Genomic DNA, 24,145 nt, shown 5'->3' with positions numbered 1-24,145 from the left:
GGAGGGAGGGGGAGATAGTGTGGTTCACCACAAAGCTAATCAAGAGGTTTTGTCCAAGATGAAATCAAGTGATTCAGCTCCCAATCCTCTCCTGTACAATCCTGTCACAACAAATCCATTCCCATTCAAGCTAATTTGCAGATTTAAAAATATTCAGCATTACCCATCCACTAATGAAACAAACCTGCAGAGAAAATGTTCACGTTTAAAATTTGTTTAGAGATTATAAGAAGAGAACACCATCAAGTTTGATGTGCATTGTGTGTTGGTAAGAATACATCTGAATGGGGGCATGCTTCAAAGAAGTCATTGGGCTTAATGCAGGGTAACTGGGTGAAAGTCTGCAATATACTTACACACATAATATACAGGATGTCAGGCTAGATGATCTAATAATCCCTTATCCATCTATGAATTAGCTGGCATGGTCTCACAGTAATTCACACTGCTTGAACTGTTCCAGATTCTGATATTTGTATTTAAGTCTGTTATTTTTAGTTTGCACAAGGAAAGTAACAATCCCATATCTCCGTCTCGGAAGCACAAGAGTGAGATGTGCCCTGAACCACCTAAATCCAAACCCCAGGTTAATTCAAATAAGTGTACTTCCTTCCTTTCCTCCCAGGACAGCTACCTTGGATTATTCTGCTAAATCCACTTCCACTTTTCAGAAGATCTGCCTGCTTGAGTGAGTGTAGTTTGGGAAGACAAAAGTGAAAAGGCATCAAAAGATCAACCTTAGAGCAGGGATACTCAGACCTCTGTGGTTCAGGAGCCAAATTAGCAATCAACATTCCCCAAAGGAGCCACAGGAGCGTGAATTCATTGTTTCATTTACTACAGTACTATATATTCATATTTAAACAGCATGACAGGGAAATAAAATTCTCACAGCAAAATGGCTGACCAAGTATTATTACTTTATTAACTACAATTGGTTAGCAACATAGCAAAAGCATCCTGATTGGTTAATAACTTAGATTGGTTAATAATTAAATCACACAGTGTTTTAATATCATGTGCTGCGAAGAGCCGCAGGAGACACCTTAAAGAGCCATTTGCAGCTCATGAGCCTCAGTCGGAGTATCACAGCCCTGGAACATTGGGGCCTGTTGTCCAGAGCGCCGTGCAAGGTAACAAACACCCAACTTGTAATGGTGCTTGCTACAACGGGCGTGGCCAGTGATAACGTGACACAAAACCAAATGTGTCTGTAGAGAACCCGGATTTTATTAATGCTTTGTCTCTCGTTGGGCCAGGGACATTCCCTTGACACAACAGGCGTCAGCTGAACTCCTGAAGTTAATTATTCTGACTGACTCTCCCTCAGCCACTTTCCGCTAGCCTGATGAAGACAACTGGCAGAGAGAATAGCTCCTCCTTTTTCTCACCAGAAAGTGAAAGTGCTATGGCATCAGCCCACAAGTGTTGAGTAAAAGTATTTCTGTGGCTGGGCCAAAAGAGTTCAGTTTGTATTTAAATTTACCCAAATGACCGTGTAGTATTCCTACCGGTTGTGGGATCCAGACGTTCAATTTTCCATGCCCAGGTTGAATGATGCGCACCTGTGGCTCTGGCTTTCCTTAGGTAAAGTTCCATGAAGAATGACAGCGAGTGACGGAGCTTAAATGTATTGGGCCAGATGGCCATCTCCCTTCACACTGGTGTACATGTAACTCACGAGGACTTACAATGGTGCAAGACCAGTGAGAGCAGCACACGGAGTTCACGGATTGTAATTGTTAGGACAAAAAGAACCAAATCAAAGCAGTCAACTGGCAGTAAGTTGACATAAAGGCCCAAATGCTTACACAGACCTCCTGAGAAGGCAAAAAGGGAACCAGTCCTCGAGAGCACAGCATGAGTGAACAGAAGACCAGCCCAAAACATATGAGTTCTCAGAGGACTGACTGCTCTCCAGAAAACCAGTGAATTGCCCCCAAGTTAAGAAAGATGGACCCTGAATGTTCTCTCTGTACTTAAGAGTTTCCTAAACTGCGCTTTAATTCAGTGTAGGCACTCGAACCAGTTGAACTTTGAGGCACGCTCTGCTGCCCAGTACAAATACGGAACTCAGAGCAGAAGCTCAAGGGCTCAGATTTTTCTCTCATTTCCAGCAGTATGAAGTCAATGGAGTTACACTATTGTAACAGACCGGGAGCTTTATACCAGTGTAATACAAGACTAGAATTTGTCCCAGTCTCATACTACGTTAGCAATGTAACTGCTGTTAGTATTAGACAATTACTTTTACAAATTCAGATTCACTCTGGGATGGAATAGATAAAAAGTTTACAGAATGTTGTAAATCAATAAAATATACAAATAAAAAGATGAGAGGTTTCCAAAAAGCATCTAGACAGTGACAGAAACCCTTAAACATATTGTTTTGTTTTCTATAGTTCAAGGGAATATGTATTTCAGCCCCCACATTATTTTGATCTGGGTGGTATAAATGCCTAAAGAGAAGGGTACATATAAGGTGATGTGATTATCAGGGTTTGGTGCTATTTAGCACCCCAGGCAATCAGCCCAATTCTGCTCCCAGTGAATCAAAGGAACTATTGGCATTATAGGAGGAGCTGAGACACCGATACCCAAAAAATGAACACTTGCCACAAATCTCCAATGCATTTAAATATCTGTGGTTGCCAAGGACAAGATTCCAGATCAGTCTTCAGTCATGAACTCCAAGTCCTTTCTAGATTCTCAGCAGAAACACAAGAGTAAAAAAGCCAGCCACAGTTTGCTGAAATCATATTTGCTCAAGGCAAAGTGCAAAATCAATTAAGCATCTGAGAGATCCTCAGATGTTGAAAGGGACAAATGCTACAGTAATGCGGGCCATTAAAAGTACTTAAGATAGAACTATACACACACACATACACACACACTTTTAAAAAGTCTTTATTCATTTTCATTGCCTTAAAAAAAAAACAACCAAAAAAAAACAAAAACAAAAAAACAAACAAAAAACCAAACCCATCAGTGCAACAATTTAGGATCTCCCTCCTCCTCCCCCATCAGTAAGCAGTAATTTAAAATCAGGAAATACTGAGTGCTGGAGGCGATGGGTTAGCATTTTGCTATTTTATTTCCTTCTGTCAAACTCTGAAAAAGTCCTCTGTATAAATTAAACAATGAAAAAAATGTTATTTTCAATTCTATGTCATCATTACAGTTAACAGAATTCATAATAATGCATCTAAAATGTGGTGTCCACAATATATCAGGTATACATTGGAGGGGAGTCGGGGGGGGGGGGGGAAAGAAAAAAAAGAAATATATGACATTCTAGGCTTGTTAAAAGGATAATGGTCCCATATTTTTATTAACAGGTTAGCAAAACAAAATCCAATGGATTACAATATTTACATGTTATTTGAAAAATAAAGTAGTGATAAAAGCATGTCACAATCATTTATTTCATTTTTTTTTCTTTTTCGTTTTTGGTAACCATTACAAACACCCAATCCAGGTATGGAACTGTTTAAATACATTTGAAATGAGGCCAATTAAAAAAAACAAATACAGACACAAAATGTGTATTTATACTTGTCCCTCTGCTGTGTTTTCCACATGATGCTCCCTCCCACCTCCAAAGAAACCCCTCAGAAGATGAATCCTTAAAAGCAAAAACACCATGCTTTTCAAGTAGCACTTATTCCACAAATGCAACATTTTTGCCATCAATTTTACGTGAAGCTCTGTGGGATGCCGTCTTCTCACTAGCTTCCTGTCTTTTCCCCTCCCTCCCAATACATCCCCCCAAAAACAAAAAAACAAAGAGACACATGCATTTCTAAAACTAGGTTTCAGTCAAGTATTTTCTACTTTTTGGAAAGAAACTCTTTTTTGTTCACGGTCAGAACATACCATGGACCTGGATTCTGCACTCCTTATTCAGGCTAAACTCCCACAGACGTCCGTGGGCATTTCACCAAAGTGGGTGGGGGGAATTAAAGAGTGCAGGATCCTTCCCCGTGGGTGTAGATTCCTATTTATTCTATGCTGCTCCCCTCATGCTAAGGAGGAGGGAAAAATAGCAACTCCTGTCTTGACTCGAGTTAGATTCAAGCTCCATGTAGTATGTAACTATTTCACCTTCCCTTGCAAAAACACGTGTTATCAGAGACCCCCTCCCACCTCCCCACCGCACAAAAACAAAAAGAAAAAACCACACACCACATACAAAAAGGCAGCCAATCTTAACGAAAAGTTACTGGCGTGAGACTGATCAATGTTAATTTGACAAGCAACAGAATGGTTATGAGGACCTAAGTGGCTGGTCCGCAAGCTGCATAGCTGTGCCGTAAGTTTGGTTCTTTAGTTTAAATTTTTAAAAAAAGTTAAACTTCTTTGTTATTTCCATGTTTAAAAAAAAATTTGTTCGCAAGAACAAGTCTCCTTTCCCCCTTCCCCCCCACTGAAAAAGAAATAATTTTACATGAGAAACTTAATTGTGCTGTATTTGTAACACCTCAGGCAGATAGAAAACAAACATGTGGCAAACAAAACCGCACAATCAGTCACATGAATCTATCAAACCCTAAAATTATAGTTGAATACTAACAAACAGCTTACCTGGAATAAAGGATGACAATTCACAAACAGTTATCTAGGAATTAAAGTCTCTCTCTCTTTTTTTTTTGTATTTTTTTTTTACTAAAATAATTAAAAAATCACAGTATTTTAAGAAATAAAACCCACACTGGGATTTTAAGCACAATTTGTTTTCCTTTCTTTAAAACTTCTTTTTTTCTTCCTCCATTCACCATCTCAGCCAGCAGTCTCTACATTTAACCACAACGACAACAGGTAGTACTGACAAATGCAGAGATTTCCCTTGGTTAATTTTGAGGTACTAAGAAACAGGTGACTGTTTTATGCAAAGCAGTTTTTTTTTTTAATCCTTTCTTTTCTTTTCTAAAGCAGTTGCATTCAGTCTGGAAAAGTGTACTGTATTAAAACTAGAAAAACGCACTGAAATTTGTGCGTCAAAAAGTTGTCCCCCCTTCTTCCATGCTCACGACGCGTCCATTCTCAAACAATCCAAGTCTCCATTGCAAAGCACATTGTGTAATGTAGGAACCCGGGAAGTTGCTTCGTTAGTCCAAGATGAATGTAACTTCCCATTGTCAAAATCCAGAAGAAAAGATGCAGTGATGTAATGGAGCCACTTATTCCATCATTTAAATAACTTTAACATACACACACTCACACGGGTACCAGTGCTTTGAAAATAGATCATTCAGTCCTAAAAGCAGCTTTGTTTCCTCCTTCAGCCCACCCCCCCACCCCTTTCATCACTGTTCAAGTAGGTTAATTAAAATCACACCAAATGCTTATTCGTTTTTGGCCTCTGTGTTCTCTTGGAGAGATTTATCGGCAGCCACACCAAGGACTGCAGTTTCATTCTTGTGGGAAAAGTCCACCATTTCCTCACTGCTTTCCTTTTCTTCTGCTGATGGTACCTTAACACTCTCCTCTGCGTTCTCCTTCAGCTGTTCATCCTCCCTGGTCCCTCGCTTACTTTCATTCAGGGCCCTGAAATTTGAGCAACAGAAAGTGGAAAACTTTTCGATCAGACCCACAGAAAACAAAGCCCTCCTTTACTTATTGCAGCAGGGAAAAACAGCTCTCTTCTCCTCTAACGACATTCACAGAGAATACAACTGGTCAAACATCCAGCATCTAATATGATACATACGTTTGCAACAGGACAAGTGACACAATGAAACACTAATTTCTGCTCATTCAGAGTTTGATATTTGGTACTTATTCATTATGGGCTGTTGAATATAAGGGGCAGGAATAATCCCAAATTTGATGTTTGACCTTTTCATTAGAGGTCACTGAAAGGTCAACCCCCTTCCCCTTTTCCCTTGTACTCATCATTTGTATTAGAATTGGTCCCAAAGTCTGCTAGCCCTGGCTGGGATGATTTAATTGGGGATTGGTCCTGCTTTTGAGCAGGGGGTTGGACTAGATGACCTCCTGAGGTCCCTTCCAACCCTGATATTCTATGATTCTATGATAGGTATGTGAGCGTGAAGACAGTCCTTCCCTGAAGAGTGAACAGTCTAAAAAGGCTAATGGCTTTTCAACCACTGAAGTGCCTAATGAGCTGCAGTCTTTAAACTCGGTACACTCGTCATTACAATGATAAAGCCCCACTGCGCGAGGTGCTGTCAAACACAGTGTAAGCACTTTACAGCAGAGACTCTGACTATCTAAATAAACAAGACAAAGGATAAGAACACTGAAGTGTCTGTTATCCCCAAAAGCAGGGTTATCATACGTCTGGGTTTTCCCAGACACTACCTCTTTTTTGATCCTCCGCCTCCTGTCTGGGCAGATTTTTCAAATAACAGGCAATGTCCGGGATTTTTGCAGAGCAGTCATTGCAGCTCAGAAATAGCTCTAATTGGTCCATTTCCCTGCAGCCACAGCTGCTGGATCCCGCCCACCCCAGGCCCCCAGCCCTGGGGTGAGGGGGAGCGGGGGGCCCCACAAGGAGGCGCTGACTGATGGCTGTCGCTGCATCCTGGGCTTGTGCCAGCCACCCTGTCAATATGACAGGGAGCAACACTGTCCCCCGCCTCCAGTGAGTACCCCTGTGGGCACTAGTACACACACTCCAGATACCCCTCGCGGTACACCACACCCTCAGTACCCCCCAAATACCCCCTCCAGCACTCCCAGCTGTCCTCCCCTCTTCAGCTCCCTCCCCCTCCAGCAGTGACCTCTTTTTGGGACCCTGAAATACGGTAACCCTACCCAAAAGGTTGTCAGCCTAGCAATATACAAAAACAACATTAACGTGTCTTCCAAGTGACAGTAACGTTGCAAGAACCCTCCATTTTGGATTGCGTAAGGAGCATTTAAGAGATTTCAGACAAAAATACTCTCAAAGGCAAGTGACTGTACCAAACACCACAGCTGACTGCACCATCCACGTGCAACAGTGTGGACTGCTATTAATGAGTGCACAATATAAAATCATTTGCTATTAACCTCTGAGTAGGACTTTTAGAGAGATGTCCTCTGCCTGAAGATTTCAAAACTTTAGTGCACATAATTTACCATAAGTTTAAGATCAGTGTTCTAAGACAAAGACTAGAAAGGGAAACCAAAAGAGTGGAGCCCATGTGGAAAGTGCACAATGATTTGTAGGTTTCAGAGGAACAGCCATGTTAGTCTGTATTCACAAAAAGAAAAGGAGTTCTTGTCTCTAAGGTGCCACAAGAACTCCTTTTCTTTTTAATGATTTGTAGGCATCTTCAATGCTGGCTTATGAGCTCGAAAATGGCAACAGTAGTCTCCAGCTTCATTAGGTCAATGAAGTGCTGTTCGGATCAGGAGGACTTTTAGCACTGGATTCTAAGGTCTGGTTTAAGGCCAACCTGGTCCCATGATTCAAGTTTGGATTAGATAGCACTGAATTCCTGGAGCTGTTCACACAAGATTCTGGACCAAAATGGTGGAAGTTTCTGAAGATGAGCTGTACTTGTGAGACTTCTGCCATCTTGGGCCACATCTCGAAAAGAGGTTCCGTCCAGCCTGGAATCTGATCCAGGCCTGAAGTTGCAAGGGAACACACTAACATCTGGTGTCTGCATCCAGCCCCCCCAATAATGGGGGAATAGAGAGAGTTAGACTGAGGTTTTGGTTCTGATCCATTTTGAGTACCATAGCTACCTTGGAATTCTGGGTTCACTAGATTCATAAATGTTAAGCCCAGAAGGGACCATTATGATTGTCTAGTTTGACCTCCTTTATAACACAGACCAGAGAATTTCACACAATGACTCCTATGGTGACTTCCTCGAATTCTTTGTTCACCTCCCTGTGTTTGCCTTTACTAGGCTTGGGATGGGGAGAAACAAAAATCTACAGTTGCCCTCAGCTGTCATGAAAAGTAGTCTGTAAACAAACTTACATGCCATGTCTCAGTACGTGCCGTTCCCACTCAGAGCCCTCTGTAAATGACCTCCCACAAAACTCACATGGAAAACGCTTCTCAGGAGCGCCACTGTCAGAGAACATCATGGAATCTGAGAAAGAGTAAAAGAAATGTCATTCACAGATTCATCAATGTTATGGCCAGAAGGGGCAATTACGATAAGCTAGTGCGGCCTCCTCTGCTATCCTTCTGAAAGGGTGTGTGTGTGGAGAGGAATCCTTTTGAAAAAGATGGCTCAAACTCTCAACACACTTTGCAGTTCAAGATTCCTGCTCCCCATCTTCAAAACGTCTCTGCAAACCAATGTGATGAAGTTTGCCACCCACAGGCACATCCCCTTTCTCCACATTTCAGTGGCTAGAGAACATGCATACTTCCCTCAGAGTTCAAAATCAATTTTATGAGGGAAGCTTAATGTGGAAACAGCTTGTAAGAAAGAAAATAAATACAAGTCTAAATACATTTTTCAATCACAAAGCTCATTTTGGGCGACGTAGTCTCATTATAGTAGGCATCTGATCCCCAAATATGAGTCCCTCATGCCCATGTCTATAATATCTCATACGTAGAGCAGTACTGATACCATTCTCCAGTGATATTTAACTGGATCGGTGTTTCCTCCCATCCTGATCTTTTACACAAAATGTCACTGCCCTGATCTGCAGAAGTGCCAAGCACCTACAACTTCAACTGAAGTCAGGGGAGGCTGTGGACACTCAGCACGTCTAAAAACCAAGCCCTTCGTGAATGGAGCCAGCTTTAACAAAAGACGAAACCTTCACTCACAAATTAAGAAGATCGCCACACAAGCCATTAAAAATAATTGCATGGACTATCTCAGTTGATTCTTTTCACTGGAAATGAGACAGCACCATCTGTTCAGAGCATTAATTCCTTAGCAGGGATTATCTTGAGCAAGAAATCAACAGAATGCCTTTCTGACTCCTCCCCAACTACATAATGAAAGAAAAGGGATTTTGCTTCGTTCCGTTTTGATCTCTGCTTGCCTGGTTTCTTCACTTTCAAATGTAGTCCATTCAAGTTCAAGCTATGACTCAAAATTACCCACACACTCACTCCCACTCTCTGTATGCATGTTTTGTACAGATGTGTGTTGCTACGAGTTTGTAACCTTCATCAGTTGTTTAAATTGTCGGGGGAATGTTCCCTTCCACAGCTTTTATCCTTTCCCCTTGAAGGAGAACTGGCTTCAGATTTCACAGGATGCAGCCCTTCATTATATGGCTAAGATCCACGGGGCCAGATACTCAGCTGATGTGAATCAGCATGGAGTCAATGGCAGCAGGCCAGTTTACACCAGTTGAAGCTCTGGCCCCTAAGCTTAGTCATACACACTTATGTGTGTCGTACAAACTTATAAGCATCACTAGAACACCTTATCTCTGCACCAGGACTAGTCTATCACCTACAGAGAGTAAGAAGTTTTGGGGGGCAAGAGCTGCTCTTATGTTCAAGAATACACCTATAGTACAACAGCCAATGGGAAATTTATTCTGGGTCTGTGCAGAGGAGGTGCAGACAACAGACCCTATTTTGTTCAAATGCATGAGGGGGATTTAGACTTGTAATTCCCATTAACATTAATGAGTGTTAGCCTAGGAACTCCTCCACCCTTTCTGAACAGACCATGTTCTCCTCTCCCACTCCCCATGACTTCCCAGTCAGTTTGGTTTTAAGGTTTGTAAATGTAGATGGCTCCCTGAATTACAAATCAAGCTGAAAGCAGTAAGGTCATCTCAGATCTATCAAGCTGGGTATATGACATGGTTCCAAGGGGAAAAAGATATTTTGTACACGCTGAAGACATCTGACTGCCTTTGACTGTGTGTGTTATTTTGTGGCCATACATTGCTTGTTTGCTAATGTATGAATCATTTCACAATCTGAGTTCTAAGATCAAAGGATAGAAGTTCACAGGGAGAGACTGTGTGTCTAGGACACTGCTTCTAGCAAGGGGTGGCACGTAGCTGCTCTGTCTCAGAAGAATCCCAGGAAAGGAACATCATCCCTCCCCTCCCTTTTGTTGCTCCCAGGGGTCGTTAATTTTCTGCTGTCCTACAGCAAGTTATTCCTTTCCCCCAGCCCCGCACACAACAGCTTATCTGTGCTGACATGTTGTACCCAGGCTCCATCCATTCCCTGCCACCCTTCACCCATCTTCTCCGGGGAGCAATATGTGGTTGCACAGCGTTGCTTACTCCTGCATTCCTGGATTCTGTGGTTCCAGTCGCCCACACAAGGATGTGACAGGGATTCTTACTTCCCTGTGCTGACTTATAGGCCAAGTCACGACCTAGCCCATGGTGAGAAATCCCAACTGTACTGAAGTCATTGACCTGAGTGGGGCTGTGGTGTATTAAAACTGGGTTAAAATTACAGTCACTCAACTTTTAGGGGATTTTCCTGGTCCGGTTTGCAGGATAGGGGGCTTTATAGGGAAGCATGAGATTTGGGCCTAACAGCAGTCAGTCTACAGACAGCCAGGCTACAGTAAGATGGGAAGACTTGTGCCTCTTTGTTTTAGGGAGCAGCCTGCTTTCTCTCTCTCTGTTTTTGGGTTCTTGTGTGTAACTGTTCTTAATTCTAAGAAATAAAAATAGTGTTATACTACAAACTTCCAGCAAGAGCACTTATGTTTTTTTTCGAACTTTTCTCTGTGCGTGTTTTGAACATAACAGGGAGCAGAATTTCATCCATGGTACTTACAGTTGAAAGAGGCCTGTTATGTAAAGTCCAGTCCCTGGCACAAGATGCAGAGTGAAATTTTCATGTCCTAATGACATAGAAGACTAAGTCTCATTGAAAGTCAATGGAACTTGGACTTTTAAAATGCCTAATGTTTTTTTGAAAATGGGACAAAGGCACTTTTGAAAATTTTACCCACAGTGTCTCTAACAGCGGATGTATGTACCATGTCAGATATTACATGGATACTATTGCAGCTGATACTAGCTAAAAGGGAGAGAAGAGAGATCATTTCCTAAAGAGTAATCAGCAGAGAATGGTAGGTAAATAAAATCCTCAAAAAAGTATGATTTTTCGACCCATTGTTTGATCAAACATGGATTATTTTTAACCACTCACAGATGGAGAGACCCAGCTGCAAGTGAAAATATATATACATAAAATGGTGAAATACTCTCCACATTATAACCACTGTCTTTGGGAAATGTAGATATTTCTACTGTCCCTGATTATTAAAACCCCAATCCGGATAGTTCTAATCTTGTATTTGCATAATAAAAAGCATCCAGAGATGTAACTATCCTGAACACAAGTTAAAATAAAATGTTTACTGTGTTGGTCTACATAAGAAGGTAATAGGTCTGCTGCAGCTGAAAGTCAGGGGATCTGGTCCTCTCGCTAAAGCAGTCAGTACAGGCTGATGCTTTCAGCACTGCAGCTCCTAGGCTCGAAACCCACTGTTGATCTGACAGGACTAATTACATTGACACTAACTTACACTTTTATCTGGGATGCTGCACCTTTACAGATGCCATATTTTTGAGTATTTGTGAAAAAGACATCCCTTCTGCTGATCTTTTAATTTCTCTTGTGCCACCATCAAAGATCTCATGGAAAAAAGATTCGATAAGAGCTATGTAGTTTCTTAACCAACACTCCACTCCTCCCGCTCATTCAGGACCATCCCTAGGAGAGTGCGGGGTCCAGGCCTGAAGTGACATCACTTCTGGGACCGACCGCGCTGGGGGCAGGTAGGGGAGGCTGGGGAGGCGGTGCCTCCCCAAACAGCCAGCCTGGCCCTGCTCACACTCCGCCCCCCGAGGGCCTCGCTTCAATATCGCCGCTGGGCTCCAGGGGGCTAGGCTATGCTGCCTGCCTTCCCGGGGCTGGGGAGGCTTCAGTGGTGGCTCTCCCTCCCGGCGCGCTCTCCCTCGGGTGGAAGGGGCAGGGCTGGGGGTAGCCTCCCCCAGCCAGCGGTTCACCCACCGCCCATGCGGGGCCAGCTAATTGCACCAGCCCACGGGGCCCCCCCAAAAGCATGGGGCCCAGAGCGGTCACCCTGATTCGCCGTCCCCTATGGAGGGCTCTGCCCTCATTAAAAAAAAGCTCTGGGTGAGTTATCACTGAGCACAAAAGCTGTTAAAAAGCAATGTCCTAACTATGGACTGTACCATGATACTAAAATAGCTAACATGCTGAGATTTCACTGGAAGGAAAGACATAACCTAAACCCACATTCTGTTCTATACGTTGTCTGTGAGACAACAGCAATAAGTTTAAAAAACTTCAAGGAGATGGGTATTTTCCCTTCTGAAATCGTTTTTGAATGCAATTTTGAATTCTTTTTAAGTTCACAAAAAAAATTTACAGCATTCCTTTAGTTGGATGTAGAGAGAAATTGGTAACCTGCCAATCAGCAGCATGATAGAATGTGGGAACTGGATGGCATAGGGAACTGGTAATGAGATTCATCTTTGAGAGTCACTAGTTCAAAATGAACCCTGGTTAGCGGTGGCTGCCATATTATGTCTGGTTGATAGAAGTACGCAATATAGGGTGGGTTCTGAGACTACACAGAGTACTTCAGTTCTTGGGGCTATTGGTCTAGCAAATTACATAAAAATTACATTGGTCTAGCAAATTACACTAAATCGACTTAGAAATATTAAAGGAAAAAGCCCAGTATTATGAATAGAAGATTTCTCTTTCATATTCCCTCCCAACTAATGTTGGTTAAATTACCAGGATCAGCAGCTGCAGAAAAGAAGAATGCCATTCTCCTTCTGATGAGCGCTTTATGAACAGAGTGTGCTACTGAGTAAAATAGAGTAGGACTGCACAGAAGAGCTGGCCAGAAAATGGAAAATCTCTTTCCAAGAAAAATTTCATATTTTTGAAAAAAATAATTGTCCCGAACCAGGATGAAACATCAAAACAGTGAGAATTTTCAGAGGAAGGGTTGAGAACAATTCCATCCTGAGAGAACTGATATGGAACTTTCTGACTGCCTGCCAAGAAGGCTCTTGCAAATTTCATTTGTGGAACTGATGAGAGCCGTCTAACTTGCCTGCCTGAGAGGCAGAGAGCCCGGACATTTGACTTCTCCTCCAGCTCTGGGAGCTAGAGCAGCAGAGAGTTGGGGTACTCAGCCACTCCAGCCCAGAGCTGGGGCAGAGAGAGAAGAGGCTGAGGGTGTTCAGCCTTGGCACCTCTTTTGGGAAAGGTTTTGTCAATTTCACTGGAAGAAAATGTGAAAAATGTCAGTTTTAGGTTGCCTAGCTCTTGTAACTTGAAATTGACAGATGATTCAGGCCCTGATTCAGCCACTCACTTCACCAAGTTCTCAGCTTGAAGCAAGTGAATTGTCTGACTGCAACCAATGGGAGTACTCACATCCGAAAAGTTAGGCGCATCTTTAAGTATGTTGCTGAACTGGGGTCTTAATAGGTAATGTGCTTCCAAGATGGAGCACATTGTTATTCTTGCTTCACAGCTGCCAGCCAGTCTGATCCTAAAAAGGGGAGTCACGCATAGAGGAGGGGGAGGACAAAAAGCTAACGAAGAGCAAGACAAAAGAACGATGATGGTCCAAAAATAAATTTCTCCACTAACTTTGATATCACAAAGCATTAACATGGAACAGGAAGGTTGCATATGGGTTACCGACATACAAATGGTACAGAACAATTTGCTGACATGTACAAAAGATCTCAGTTGCCTCGATGTGATCTGCTTTTTCTCTATATGCACCCTGTCTATTAGGCCTTTGCTGACATGTGTCTATGGTTCCTGAAAAACCTCTTGTTAAGTCAATGGCTCATCTTGTTCTACGGGGCTTTCAGAGACATTCCTATGCCCAGCCTGGGAGAAAAGGAAGCAATACTGACCTCTCTCTTCAGTCTTGGGGCTCATCTCCTCTTCCTTTTCTTCCTCATCACTGCTGGAGCTCTCGGTTTTCCCTTTCATTTGTTCCAGCTGATCCAAGTTAACCCGTCCAACCAGCTCAAAATTACGACTCACCTTAAAAGAAACAATATAAACATTAATTAATATTCATGTCTGTTTAAAAAAACCCAAACCTCTATTTGCAGAGTAATGGCTGATGAGTAAAATTTGCCAGAGGCCATTTTACCAGCACTCTGTCAAGTTAATACCCATTCCCTTGAAACACAATTAGCCACTCCTCTAATTGTTTTGCTTAAGTTTTTTTATACAGCATTTCTCCATGCTTCACCTTGCAACCATCTTAGCTGAGGGATCTTCCTTGTTTTTCCCTTATGTGCAGGTTTTAAACCTAATAAATAAGAATAATAATACAAGCACCACTATTAATCCCCAACCATTCTACAGTCTTCATCATTGCAGGGGATTACTATCTTACGTGGTATAATATTAATATAGCACCACGCTAATGCAACAGAATCCTTTATGAATGATTCATTCATTCACATGGGAGATGGGTCCTTTAACTATACATGTCTGCTGTCCGAGTGACTCATTAGTAACAGATTAATTTTCATTACAAAGGGTTGCTAAGTGCTTCACAAACTGATTTACAAACTATAAAGGGAACACTTCACCCAGCAGTCAAATTCCGCTAACCCTCAGGTGAAATGCGCCAGCTATTTAACAGCTCACAGGAATAGTACCTAACAGCTTTAGGATGGGAAGTGAAGAACTCGTGTATCCAACTGAAACTGTGGACAAAGATTTACGACAGAGGCGTAGAATATAATTACCCGAGATGAAATGCGACCAGGACACTGGGGTTAATACCTTTTATGTGAACAGCGCCCTGGGATTTTTAATGACCACTAGCGGTCACGACTTTGGATCCAGACTGATCTGAAACGACAGCACCTCCTGTAGCACCAGCATTATGCCAAGGCTCTGATCCAGTACTGACTTAGAGAGTGGGGTGAACCCAGTACAACATTTCCTGCAGCACTTTGGATGAAGTAACAGCTTGGCACGGCTGTTTTCTGGGAGGGGAACTGGAATGAATTTAAAGCGCAAGTCACTTTACATCTGAGAAACTTTTACAAAGTGACGTGTTTTCCCAGAGGGAAATGACAATAGCACCTACACCTAAGGAGCACTGCGAGATGCAAGTACTGCGCACAAAATAGTCTGAAATAACGAGTTTTTAGAGAGTGTGAGACAGCAGGAACAAAGTAACTACTGGGGTTATTTCGGCTACGACTAGAGACAAGGAGAATACACCTCTGGCAAGAGCCAGGACGGGGTAAAATCTTCCCATAATGAAGCACCCAATCAAAGGCCTGGGGCATAGTGAATCCTGGTCCAGCACCCAGGCTATGATCAGTGGGGGAAATGTGAGAGCTAAAAATTGTATATTGTGGAGGAGTAGAAAGATTCTAAAGCTGCAGTAAAGAGAAGGGGAGAGAAGCTTGCCAATTATTAACAAGCTGACATAAGGAAAATAAACGCATTGCAGTTCACAGAGCTAGTTTTTAAAATGCAGTGGAATAACTTTTAGGGCAAAACAGATTCTGCTGACACTTTTGGCGCTCATTTTGTCAACAACATTTTTGGTTTGTTTAGCAAAAGTAGTGGGAGTAAATTTCCAGCATGGGGATTTAACATCTTAGCTCCTGTTAACAAGAGTTAAGTGGTTATTTCCCTACAAAGTCTGACAAAAAATATGTATTCCTAAAATTCTGAGCTGAAGCAATGCAAAGCCTCAATCCTGGAGAGGATCATCCCTCACAAGAACATCTTGAGTTAGAATTAAAGGGCCTGATCCGAAGCCAACCGATATTACTGGACATATACTTAATGACTTCAATGGGTTTGGGTCACACCCATATAAAAATTAATATTGCTAAAGCACCCTTAACTTAGCATGATGTACACGTGATGTATTTTGTATGTATCTTTTCCTTAAATGTAAACTAAAATGTATCACACGGTTATTAAAATATGCATTGAACGCCATGTTGTTGACGTTATTTATTTCCAGAGCAATCTCAACTTTGAAATCTCCCACCTTTTATGGGACTGGATCACACTGCCTTAATCATTGCTTCATAACTATTAAAATAAGGTACATTCTCTACATAAATATTCAGGTATCTGAATGGCTCAGGAGGGGTACCCAAAATTCAGGAAAAAGCCCTACAAACAAACAAGATTTTGGAAAATAGGAATTTCACAAAAAAATTATTCCATCCTGGGGGTCATTTCCAAATCTTGAATCACTTACCTTTGCTAAAAGTCAAGTCAACTTACCACTTGCAATGTGTACATAGTCCCAGAGAAAATCCTGCTAAGAACTTACTTTATGCTCATCTCGAAGATGAGTGTCCAGCTCCTCCGTGTGTTTGGTCTCATAGTAGCAGAGTTGGCATTTGTAAGGTTTCAGTTCATTGTGCTTCTCTATGTGCTGCTGTAAGCTCTCATCACTGGAGCAGGTGAAGGTACACTTATCACAGCGGAAAACTACTCCCTGCAAGTATTTGGACAGTTTGGATCGGCAGACTTCAATGGGAACAACTCGCTCTTCTGTTGGGATAAATGTGTTGAGAAGAGCATTTTCATTTTAAAAACGTCAGCACTGTATCCACAGCCTTCCCTCTCTTTTCCCCCGAGAAACAAGATTTGCTATGTTTGTATACAATCCATTTACCAGCAAGTAGTTTGCAACGTTTTCTTGAGAGTGGGATAAGATGGGGGAGGGGAGGGGGGCGCTAAACTGGACTGACACAAAGAAATGCAACTACATTCCCTCCACAAAGGTACGGTCAATTCTCTTCAAGGCAGTGAATGCAGAGGTCACCCTGAAAACTATCACTAATTAGGTGGGAGAAAGGGAAGGAAGAGAGGAAAGGGGTGTGGCCAGGAGTCAGGGCCGCAGAGTCTGGGAGTTGGTGGGTAGGACACAGTTGACAGGATGGTGGGTCTTTCTGATGATGGCTGAGCTGAGCATACCAAGGGAAGAGCCTTTAAATATTACTGTGGTACCCTAGTCCCAGACCAGGACTCCACTGCACTAGATGTTGTACAGATTAGCTTTTAAATATTGTGACTGTAAGACTAGAGATTAACGTCCATTTCATTTCTCACCCAGGTGCTTAATTCTACCAATTCAGTTTTTCATGCCAACCTGCCCAATGTGTTAATATACATTTCAGGTTTTAGTTTAAATATATAGTGAACAATTATTCTACTGAATTTTAATATTACTCACACACAGACAGGTGTATATATTGTATATAACACACACACACACACACACGCACTCATGTAACAACATAACCGATAAGAAGTTTTCCATGTTTCCACTGAGCTAGAATCCTACAATTTGGTTCCTTCATCCACTACGGGCCACTGAGTATTGTGTGCACACAAGGGAAATCCCCCATTCAATATAGGGTCACCAAAAGGTCATCATTACTTAACTGCCCTTTTGAACTAGGGCACAGGAATTTAAGACTGTTATTCCTTAAGCACTGCAGGTTAAGAGGCAGTTCAATGTTTGTAACATAGTGAATCACTAACAACTTATTTTAAAGAAGTAGGCCCAATTCTCAGCTAATGTAAACTGGTGTAGCTCCATAAATTTCAACGGAGCTCTGCCACACAAGAGGTGGATCCAGATCAATGTATCAGTTTCTTTGGTAAAGTGGAAACATGGGGTCTCTTGCCTCCCATTTGGAGAAATTAAAGTAATCCTGGTTTCTAGTAATTTATTGTACATGTAGAATTCCTAGACAACCCCCCGCCCCACACACACACATACAGGAGTGATATGCATATAATAAATGCATTTATCATGCCTCTCTGCCCATCACGTACCCTCTCTGCCCATTAATCTATTTTTCAAATATTTAAATATTCCAACCCCCTCAGCTCCTTCAAGCATCTGTTTATTAAACAAAAACAAACAAAAAAATCAATTTGATTTTGAAATATTTCCTTCTCCTCAAACCACTCCAAAAAGTGGAATTTCCCCCAAAGCTATTCTTGCCGAAGGCTCAGAACAAGTAAGATTTGCTCCTGCACCAGTGACAGTTGTTCCACCTGTAAAAATGCAAGGCCCTTCAGGGGAAGAAAAAGCCGGTGGTGGTGGGGAGGCTACAAGATAACAGGATTTAAAGTTGTGACCATTTGGGGGCATTGGAAAGCTATTTTCGAAGGCTCCCTCCGAGTTCTGTGCATTTGGACTTGTGGAATCAAGGCACCGGCTTTAAAGCTGCTTTCAGCACTGGAAAACTATCAGAGTCTTTCGTCATATGCTGGATAGGAAAGCCCATCAGAGAATGGCCAGTAAAATGTAACTGCATCGTCTGGGCTAAATTAAAGGCTAATGGCTGAGCTGGGCACAGATCTGGAGTTCTCCGGTTCCAGTTACAGAACTTCCAAGGACTCTCCAAATTGGACTGCCATGAAGCCCAAGAGTGACTCAGAAGTCTCCTCATCACTGTGTGCCTGTAATGCAGGCTCTGGTCCTATAAATTCCTTCCCCCTTCAGACTAGGAAAGGGCACAGAATCACTGCTCCTCTGTGCCTATAAAAAGGGAAGTTAAACCACACTGACGATGTGTAACTGATTGAGCTGAGTAGGTGACACATGGCAGAAGGCTCTCAGGGGCAGACTAACAACATCCTGTGCCCATAACTTTTAATGGGAAACATACTCCTTGCTTAAACTTCTCTAACAAACCATTCGATGCTCTAGCTCATAATGGATTTCACTACAGTTAACGGGTGGTGATAGAAGTTGAGCCATTCACTGGGCTAAAGAGAAGATGACGTGCTGTCAAGTGTCAGCTACATCCTGTAAAATCAGGGACCTTTCATTCCAGTTGGGGCCTCTGGACATCATCTCAACAGAAACAATATTTACAGTGCATTTTCATCCTTCAGTGCCACATGGCAAAGAAACGAACATCACAGTGAGAATTAGCCAGTACAAGGTTGTACACCTGTAACTAGTTATCCACTGGGGAGGGAGAAGGGGCACCAAGCAACATACTGGACCAGATCCTCAGCTGGTGTAAATTAGCATAGTTCCACTGTTTTTATGCACAGCATCTATTACTCACCCTCAACCCCCTGCAAAATTAGTGCTTGGACAGACAGCCTGACACCAAGCCCCCTGTCTGTCTCTGCAATGGCTTCAGAACAGACTGCACCCGGGCAGCTACCCCATGCCGCACTCCTGTCCAGAAAGGCTTAGCTTTCAAGATCCAAAGCTATTTCAGTGCCCTCGCACATTAACCCCTCGACCGCTCTACTGAGGCCGCCATAATTAGTGTCAAACACCATGGTGAGGTTTTTGATCTGTCATATGTTCATCAGGAAGGAGGACTTGGATGGATGATTCAGGCATTGACCTGGCAGTCCTTTAGCATTTGGGTGCTATGTGTATGGAAGAACGGCTCTTCGTAGGCCCTTGAAAGCGGACATCATCTGACTCTTCCCAGGCCCAAGTCTCATTTACACTAAGGCCTCTTTATACTGCCTGAATGGTATAAAAGGGAATTTCTGTAGGATTCACTGCAACAATGTTCACAAAGGCTATTTACAATGAAGCTTTGCCTAAGGATGATGGGGGGCATGGAGAGAGGAAAAGAAGTTGCTTAAGTCTGGATACTTTTTTCCCTTTTTTGGAGGGGTCTTTTAGTAGTGTTGACTATCAAGTTCATTTATTTGGTCTGTGTTTTCAGGTTTTTATTTTGTATGTCTAGAGATCTAAGACAGGAGCACTGGATAAATTGGATAAAATTAAAAGACAAACATACGTCTCTTTTCACAGGGCCAGATTAGAACTGAGATGAAAAATGCTCTCTATCTTATAGAGCTTGTTGGAAAATGGAAACAGAAGCGCAGCTCAGCAAGGAGCGCAAATGTGCAAACGCGCACACACGGTCCCATCTAGCAAATGGTCTGGTCTCTATTATTTACAGACACCAGTAACTCTTAGGGGACTGTTCTGGCAGTTGGGCAGAGAGATGCTTCACAGCTGCCACTTGGGCAGCTCTGCTCTACCTGAAGACTCACCACGACAGGGGTTCAAGGCTGCTCTGCATGGCTGGAGCATTGCAAAGTCGCTGCAGCGGTGCCAAGGAACTGACCCACAGTTTCACAAAAGAGTTATCTGCCTGCTTCCTTGGGATGTTGTGAGGATCTACTCATTAATGTCTCCACAGTGCTTTGAACATGTAAAGTGCTACCAAAGGTTATTGAACATTTGCAGTTTTCCTCAAAAATCTTGCACTAGTGGAAGTTTTCCAACCAGGTCTAGCGCGCTGCAACCCATTGTCTTATCTACATTTGTTTATTCCCACTTTAAAAGTTGTGCCTAATCGCACGGTCCAGATACAAACACAGGACAGAGAACATCATCACTAGGGCTCCTATGTGTGGTAACACAAGTAATGATAACAACTCCTCGCACAAACTGTTCCTAGTGAACTCTTCTGACCCAATCAGTACCCCAGAAGTGCTGATAAACACATTCCTCAGTGATGCTTCTATTAGCCCAAATACACCCTAACCCACCTTCTTCTCAAAAGCCATTGAAGACGGATCCTACAGATCAACAGACTTGAGCTGTCTAGTGCTAGAATACCTCTGGAGGATGATCTCAGCACTGAGTTTCATTGCCTGCCAAGCTTTTACACTCACTGAGCTGGCTCTATGACATGCCTTTTGAGTCCTGGGAAGGTCTGTATGATCTTCCCAGATGCCCCTTCAACACAGTCTTTCCAACAGCCGGAAGTACCTACTATCTTCATTGTTTGGAGCCTTTCTAAACCTGAAGCAGCCCAGAATATAGTGAAGTATATTGTGTGACTCCAGGAAAAGATGGCATTTGAAACACACGTTTGGTCAGCATCAATATCGTACTGCGAGATTCTGCTTAACCTACAAGTAGGCAGGGTGCCAGCACAACACATGGGTTTGGATTTAGGCAGCCAACAGACCATCTGTAAGCATCAAGTGCGATAACTCTCGGCAGGGATCCCAGCCCAGAGTGTCCAAACAGCTGTCTCTTCTGAACTTTCAAGCCTGTGGTTAATAGAGTAGGATAATCTCTAAGTCAGCTCTTAATTGTTTTAAAAAGTTTTAGCCATTTTTGCTCCTAAGAATAGTTGATGCAGATGTGGTGAAGAAATATATGTTAAGTCCTCATGGGATCCTCTGAGGTGTCCAGGGTAGGGGACGGTGCAGATGGAATAGAGCCATCCTTTAACCATGTATACGGAACAGAGATTATTAGATAATGGACTCATTAGAAATACATATATACGGTAAACATGTTCCTGAGTCAGAAGGGTGCTATCCTGCCCCACAGAGTGATAGGAGAAGCATAACATGCTCTAAACAGGTGTCAAATGACTGTAAACATTTCTGGCAGAAATTCTAAACAGCAATTTCAAATCTGCCTCTATCCACTTTGGTCTAATTCTTTCTACTTCACAGAAAAGAAACAAAATGCATTACTAAAAATACGTGCAAGGGCTTCCGGGCTACTCAACACTTTAATGCTCACATTCAGATGAAAACTTCATTTCATGGGCCTGAAATAAACAGGCATTGTTCAAGGTTTTCTTTGTCAGACACAAATACCATAAGGGATGTCTTTACCTCTGTGCAGGACTATATGGTCAATCATGTTACGTTTGTATTTGGTGTGGTACAGGCAAAGAGGACAGCGAAGGTCTTTGGGTCCTTCCTCAGGAACTGCTGAATGCCCAGCTTCCACATGCATAGTAAAAGCAGATCTATAAAGTAAGGAGAAGCAGAAGAGATAAAAATCAGTATTTCTTACGTCTACACACTTCAAGTGCCACAGCTCTGTCACTGAAGTGTTATTTAAAGTGCTACAGATGCCACTTACTCCTGTCTGTATAAAGCCACATGATACTTCAGTGGGGCTCCTCAGACGAGGAACACACGTGCATATGTATTTGCAGGATTTACTCCTACATAGCCATCATGTACTCTGACAAAATATTCTATTACACTGGTTGCACTGGTCATGCTGCTATAGGTAATGCAGCAAAAGAATTTCCATTCCACAGGCCCAAAAGGTCTTTGGGCTGAAAACTTCCATGCTTGGTCTCTGCCAAAGGCGAACCATGTTTGGAAAGTTTGAGCAAAATTCCTTCAACTGTTCTGGAGTCACATGGCTGAAGATAAATGTCTTTCTGACAGCAGAAACATTCTCGCCACCTTTCTTTTGTGGGCCTAACTCAAAAACAGCTGAAACGCTATGCTCCAGATCTGGCAGATACATAGACTTTAGTCAGCACTAAACGTTTGCAGCAACTTATACTACTAGCTGCACATGCAGAAGACAGATACACTGCACACTCATACCTAGGAAGTTAACTAGGTACCTATCTGGCTACAAGGCCAGCTGTGGAGGAGGCGTTTGTAAACTTGAGTGGTTCAATAATTTTGGATTAAGGAGTGGTGGAATCTATAAATGCAGCAAGCTGCTTAACTCTTCACTAAGGAATTTACAGTCCCTGTTGGCTTGATAGCAAGGAAATGATAAACTCTGCTGGCTTTGGGCTTGATCCAGTGGCCATTGAAGTCAATAGGAGTCTTTTCATTGACTTCAATGGGTGTTCTTCTGTGTTTCACTCTCCATAATGAATAGAGGACAGGACTTTTCTACATTCCTGAGAAGAAAGACCTAATCCCCAAATGCTTGAGAAACACTGCATTAAGGAACGCAAACCTCCATGTCACAAGTTATCAATTATATGTTGATTTAAGAGAGTTTTGTTATGTCCAGTGTTATTGGTTGGAGAAAGGAGTAATAAATAATAAAATAATAATAAGCGATGAAAAACAGTCTAAAACCCTGGAACTGGAAATACATGGAAATAACTGAGTTTTTATTTTCGGGTGTTTAACCGATTTGATGAAATATTCAATATACTGTCACACACTTTTGGATATGTGTTTCACTTCTGCCATCTGAACTAGATGGAGAAAAAGGGAGGAAATTATAAAGTTACATGGTAAAGATTCCTTTAGACAGACAGTGTTGGAGCTCTGCTACTTCACTAGAACATCTGCCTTCCTTACTTCTCATGCTAGCTTCTAACGCCCTCCAACAACACACACAGGAGTTTTCAGAAGGGATGTAAACCCTCATGCTTCAAGGCATAAACCAACTTCTAACCACAGATGATCAGGAAGAATCATTCTCTGTGGACACACTATTCTGTAACAACCTATTGCAGGGATTTCTTGCACCTTCCCTCTGCAGCAGGTAGTAGTGAATGCTGTCAGACAGGAAACTGGGTTAGATTAATCCTGTCGTGATCTGGAAGGGCAGTTCTTCTGTATTTCTCCCTAATCATCCATTCTTATGTTTCTCTTCAGCTCCGGTCAGCCATCTCAGGAACTAGTGTGCTTGTCTTTTAAAGTGTTAGAAGTGATTTCAGTTTATCTGTTTTGTACAATACGTACTTAAAGCCTGTATAAAAGGAACAATCTTTGCACTTGAAGAGCTTCTTCCCTCCATGTTTGTCACGGTAGTGACGCCGAATGCTCTGAATGTAACCCGAGGAGAATTCACAAAATTCACAGTTTAGGGTGGCTTCAGTTTTCTGTTCAGCTCCTGCAGCCGCCCCAGAGAGTGGGAGGGGGCTAGTGTTGTTGTTCCTGGCCAGAGCTGCTGACTGGTAGTGGTTCAGCTGCTGCTGAACGTCAGGAGGTTCGGAGTATGAAGAATCTGGGGAGAAAGTGAAGGGGAAGTTATAGCAGCTGGTCAGAGAATCTGAGGTTTTAAGGACCTGGTCCAAGTCCCGTTTACTGGGATTGGAGTTGGATCAAGCCCTAAAGCATGGAAATCTCGGACGCTTCTTTCAGAAGCGGTGTGGAGGGAAGAATGGTACTTGTTCATCTCTATAATCTCAACCCTAGTTTATATTTCACAGTTAAAGGCTGTTGACTGAAATGATCATTTTTAATCTATCAAGTGAGAGGCTTCAAAAGGGAGCCAGTATAAAAAGGAGCCTAGTTTCAAGACATCTGTAAACTGTGAAATAGAGGCAGGTTAATACACTGTGAGCATTCTTCTATACATGATGCGTAATCCAAAACAGATTTTCAGATGGGGTGAATTGGTGCATTCCCATTGATTTATGCTAATTTACACCAGCTGAGGATCTAGCCCCTGATGTTTACGAGTAACCTTTTTTT

General features: G+C 42.4%; 1 protein-coding gene across 9 annotated transcripts in view; it reads right to left on the bottom strand.

Moving 5' to 3' along the window:
• Positions 1–3,075: 3,075 nt before the first annotated feature.
• The window catches only part of ZNF462 (zinc finger protein 462), a 108,053-nt gene continuing 86,983 nt past the window's right edge, over positions 3,076–24,145 (bottom strand). For 7 of the 9 annotated variants that reach the window (XM_048851932.2, XM_048851927.2, XM_048851931.2 and 4 more), the window contains 6 exons: positions 23,411–23,675; positions 21,569–21,705; positions 16,254–16,477; positions 13,840–13,972; positions 7,943–8,057; positions 3,076–5,547 (listed from right to left, as the gene is read on the bottom strand). In XM_048851932.2, coding sequence (XP_048707889.2) covers positions 5,346–5,547; positions 7,943–8,057; positions 13,840–13,972; positions 16,254–16,477; positions 21,569–21,705; positions 23,411–23,675 — 1,076 coding nt within the window. In that variant the 3' untranslated portion in view covers positions 3,076–5,345. Of the gene's footprint in view, positions 5,548–7,942; positions 8,058–13,839; positions 13,973–16,253; positions 16,478–21,568; positions 21,706–23,410; positions 23,676–24,145 lie in introns of those variants that run through there. The other 2 variants (XM_048851936.2, XM_048851938.2) reach the window with 2 other exon arrangements.

The sequence above is a fragment of the Caretta caretta genome, chromosome 5, assembly GCF_965140235.1.
Source record: "Caretta caretta isolate rCarCar2 chromosome 5, rCarCar1.hap1, whole genome shotgun sequence".
NCBI lineage: Eukaryota > Metazoa > Chordata > Testudines > Cheloniidae > Caretta > Caretta caretta.
The sequence above is the reverse complement of the archived record's forward strand: the minus strand, read 5'-3'. Positions and strand labels throughout refer to the sequence as shown.